This window comes from Oncorhynchus masou, chromosome 9 (genome assembly GCF_036934945.1).
Source record: "Oncorhynchus masou masou isolate Uvic2021 chromosome 9, UVic_Omas_1.1, whole genome shotgun sequence".
Taxonomy (NCBI): domain Eukaryota; kingdom Metazoa; phylum Chordata; class Actinopteri; order Salmoniformes; family Salmonidae; genus Oncorhynchus; species Oncorhynchus masou.
In genome coordinates this window covers 2154642-2159023 of record NC_088220.1, presented here as the reverse complement: position 1 = coordinate 2159023, position 4382 = coordinate 2154642, and the positions used below count along the sequence as shown (strand labels likewise).

General features: G+C 50.5%; 1 protein-coding gene across 1 annotated transcript; it reads left to right on the top strand.

Moving 5' to 3' along the window:
* Window positions 1-2724: 2724 nt before the first annotated feature.
* Window positions 2725-4170, top strand: LOC135545389 (uncharacterized). Its single transcript, XM_064972995.1, has one exon. The coding sequence runs from the start codon at window positions 2725-2727 to the stop codon at window positions 4168-4170; it is 1446 nt and encodes a 481-aa protein (XP_064829067.1).
* The last annotated feature ends 212 nt before the right edge of the window (window positions 4171-4382 follow it).

Below are 4382 nucleotides of genomic sequence, written 5' to 3'. Positions count from 1 at the left end.
AATCTACCTGTTAAATCAATTATGTTAATCTACCTGTTAAATCAATTATGTTAATCTACCTGTTAAATCAATTATGTTGATCTACCTGTTAAATCAATTATGTTAATCTACCTGTTAAATCAATTATGTTAATCTACCTGTTAAATCAATTATGTTAATCTACCTGTTAAATCAGTTGTGTTAATCTACCTGTTAATATACCTGTAAAATCAATTATGTTAATATACCTGTTAATATACCTGTAAAATCAATTATGTTAATCTACCTGTTAAATAAATTATGTTAATCTACCTGTTAAATCAATTATGTTAATCTACCTGTTAAATCAATTATGTTAATCTACCTGTTAAATCAGTTGTGTTAATCTACCTGTTAAATCAATTATGTTCATCTACCTGTTAAATCAGTTGTGTTAATCTACCTGTTAAATCAGTTGTGTTAATCTACCTGTTAAATCAATTATGTTAATCTACCTGTTAAATCAATTATGTTAATCTACCTGTTAAATCAATTATGTTAATCTACCTGTTAAATCAATTATGTTGATCTACCTGTTAAATCAATTATGTTAATCTACCTGTTAAATCAATTATGTTAATCTACCTGTTAAATCAATTATGTTAATCTACCTGTTAAATCAGTTGTGTTAATCTACCTGTTAATATACCTGTAAAATCAATTATGTTAATCTACCTGTTAATATACCTGTAAAATCAATTATGTTAATCTACCTGTTAAATAAATTATGTTAATCTACCTGTTAAATCAATTATGTTAATCTACCTGTTAAGTCAATTATGTTAATCTACCTGTTAATCTACCTGTTAAATCAATTATGTTAATCTACCTGTTAAATCAATTATGTTAATCTACCTGTTAATCTACCTGTTAAATCAATTATGTTAATCTACCTGTTAAGTCAATTATGTTAATCTACCTGTTAATCTACCTGTTAAATCAATTATGTTAATCTACCTGTTAAGTCAATTATGTTAATCTACCTGTTAATCTACCTGTTAAATCAATTATGTTAATCTACCTGTTAAGTCAATTATGTTAATCTACCTGTTAATCTACCTGTTAAATCAATTGTGTTAATCTACCTGTTAAATCAATTATGTTAATCTACCTGTTAAATCAGGTGTGTGTTAAATCAGGTGTGTTAATTAATCCACCTGTTAAATCAAACAACCATGGATAGTGTCACGACAGCAACAGACTTCTGCGAGACCTGTATTTATTACCTCAGTTGTCAAAAGTGTTCAGTGGGAAACTTTGATTTGATCTTTATCTCACAGTTGTCAAAAGTACAGAGTCTTCTTTTTCTGTTGCGAGCGTCAAAACTAAAGAGCATCCAGACATGAACAACAAAAACATGTTGTTGTCTAACTCTATTAAATAATCAATAGAGTGGCATGAAGGGAAGAGAATGGTTTGAGGGTTGATGTGTTTCTCTACCTCCCTCCCCCAGCAGCATAGGGACCGGTGCACAGTGCCTTCCCAACAGCCCCCTGAGCCTAACGGGTTCCCAGGTGCCCTCTGATTCAGGCCCCTCCTTTGGCTGCAGCTGCAGTAATAGGCCTTGCAACCCTAATGCCACTCTATTCCATATATAGTGCACTACTTTTTTATCAGAGTTCTACTGGGGCCCTGGTCAAAAGTAGTGCACTATTTAGGGAATAGGGTGCCGTTCTGGTGGATCCCAGATGCCTGTCAGGGAGAGAGAGACTGGTGCCTTTCATAAAACAATGATCAAAGAGAGGCAGTCGTGGAGACATATTGCCTGCTAGGCATGAGTGTCTCCACAGTGCTCCTCTACTCTGTTCTCTCCTCCCTTCTCCTCTCCTCTTCTGTCCCTTCTCGTCTCCTCCCGTCTCCTCTCATGTCCCCTCTCCTCCCTTCTCCTCCCCTCTCCTCCCCTCTCCTCTCCTCCTGTCTCCTCTCATCTCCTCCTGTTTCCTCTCCTCCCTTCCCGTCTCCTCTCCTCCTGTCTCCTCTCAACTCCTCTGGTCTCCTCTCCCCTCTCCTCCCTTCTCATCTCCTCCTGTCTCCTCTCCTGTCTCTTCTCCTCTCCTATCCTGTCTATACTCCTCTCCTCCTGTCCCCACTCCTCTGGTCTCCTCCGGTCTCCTCTCCTCTCCCCTCTCGTCTCCTCCTGTCCCCTCTCCTATGTCCTCTCCTCTCCTGTCCCCTTTCCTCCCTTCTCCTTCCTGTCTCCTCCTGTCCCCTCTCCTATGTCCTCTCCTCTCCTGTCCCCTTTCCTCCCTTCTCCTTCCTGTCTCCTCTCCTGTCCCCTCTCCTCTTCTGTTTTTCTCCTGACCCCTCTCCTCCCTTCTCCTCTCCTGTCTCCTCTCCTCCCTTGTCCCCACTCCTCCCCTGTCTCCTCTCCTCCCTTCTCCTCTCCTGTCTCCTCTCCTGTCCCCTCTCCTCCCTTCTCCTCTCCTGTCCCCTCTCCTCCCTTCTCCTCTCCTGTCTCATCTCCTCCCTTCTCCTTTCCTGTCTCCTCTCCAGTCCCCTCTCCTCTCCTGTCTAATCATCTCCCTTGTCCCCGCTCCTCCCCTGTCTCCTCTCCTCCCGTCTCCTCTCCTGTCCTCTCTCCTCCCTTCTCCTCTCCTGTCCCCTCTCCTCCCTTCTCCTCTCCTGTCTCCTCTCCTGTCCCCTCTCATGTCTCCTCTCCAGAGTGTTACAGAGAGAGGGGGCTCTGCAGATGACTATGATTTATACATGAAAGGCTCGAAAACAGAATATCAGGAAACGGATGAGACCAACCCAACACAGCCCACAGTCCCAGCACACAGCCCACAGTCCCAGCACACAGCCCACAGTCCCAGCACACAGCCCCAGCCCACAGCCCACAGGACACAGTCCCAGCCCACAGTCCCACCACACAGCCCACAGTCCCAGCCCACAGTCCCAGCCCACAGGACACAGTCCCAGCCCACAGTCCCAGCCCCAGCCCACAGTCCCACCACACAGCCCACAGTCCCAGCCCACAGCCCACAGCCCCAGCACACAGTCCCAGCCCACAGGACACAGTACCAGCCCACAATCCCAGCACACAGTCCCAGCCCACAGCCCACAGCCCCAGCCCACAGCCCACAGCCCCAGCCCACAAGACACAGTCCCAGCCCACAGTCCCAGCTCACAGTCCCAGCCCACAGTCCCACCACACAGCCCACAGTCCCAGCCCACAGCCCACAGCCCCAGCACACAGTCCCAGCCCACAGGACACAGTACCAGCCCACAATCCCAGCACACAGTCCCAGCCCACAGCCCACAGCCCCAGCCCACAGTCCCAGCCCACAGCCCACAGCCCCAGCCCACAAGACACAGTCCCAGCCCACAGTCCCAGCTCACAGTCCCAGCCCACAGTCCCAGCCCACAGCCCACAGCCCCAGCACACAGTCCCAGCCCACAGCCCGCAGCCCCAGCCCACAGTCCCAGCCCACAGCCCACAGCCCCAGCACACAGTCCCAGCCCACAGCCCCAGCACACAGTCCCAGCCCACAGTCCCAGCCCACAGCCCCAGCACACAGTCCCAGCCCACAGCCCACAGCCCCAGCACACAGTCCCAGCCCGCAGCCCCAGCACACAGTCCCAGCACACAGCCCCAGCACACAGCCCACAGCCCACAGTCCCAGCCCGCAGCCCCAGCACACAGCCCCAGCACACAGCCCCACCACACAGCCCACAGCCCACAGCCCCAGCACACAGCCCACAGCCCACAGCCCCAGCCCACAACCCACAGCCCCACCACACAGCCCACAGCCACAGCCCACAGCCCACAGCCCACAGCCCCACCACACAGCCCACAGCCCCACCACACAGCCCACAGTCCCAGCCCCACCACAGAGCCCACAGCCCCACAGCCCCAGCCCACAGTCCCAGCCCACGGTCCCAGCCCACAGCCCACAGACCCACCCCATAGCCCCACCACACAGCCCACAGCCCCATCACACAGCCCACAGTCCCAGCCCACAGCCCATCCACACAGCCCCACCACACAGCCCACAGTCCCAGCCCACAGCCCACAGTCCCAGCCCACAGCCCACACTCCCAGCCCACAGCTCACAGCCCCACCACACAGCCCACAGCCCCACCACACAGCCCCAGCCCACAACACAGCCCACAGCCCCACCACACAGCCCACAGTCAGGTCAGTTCAGCTGAGAGTCAGGTCAGCAATTGAACCAGATCCACCAGACAGCGTGTAGAGAGTCAGGTCAGCTATTGAACCGGATCTACCAGACAGCGTGTAGAGAGTCAGGTCAGCTATTGAACCGGATCTACCAGACAGCGTGTAGAGAGTCAGGTCAGCTATTGAACCGGATCTACCAGACAGCGTGTAGAGAGTCAGGTCAGCTATTGAACCGGATCTACCA

What these genes read in the sequence shown, in the direction of transcription:
- LOC135545389 (XM_064972995.1), top strand. Translation starts at nt 2,725, where the DNA reads ATGAAAGGCTCGAAAACAGAATATCAGGAAACGGATGAGACCAACCCA.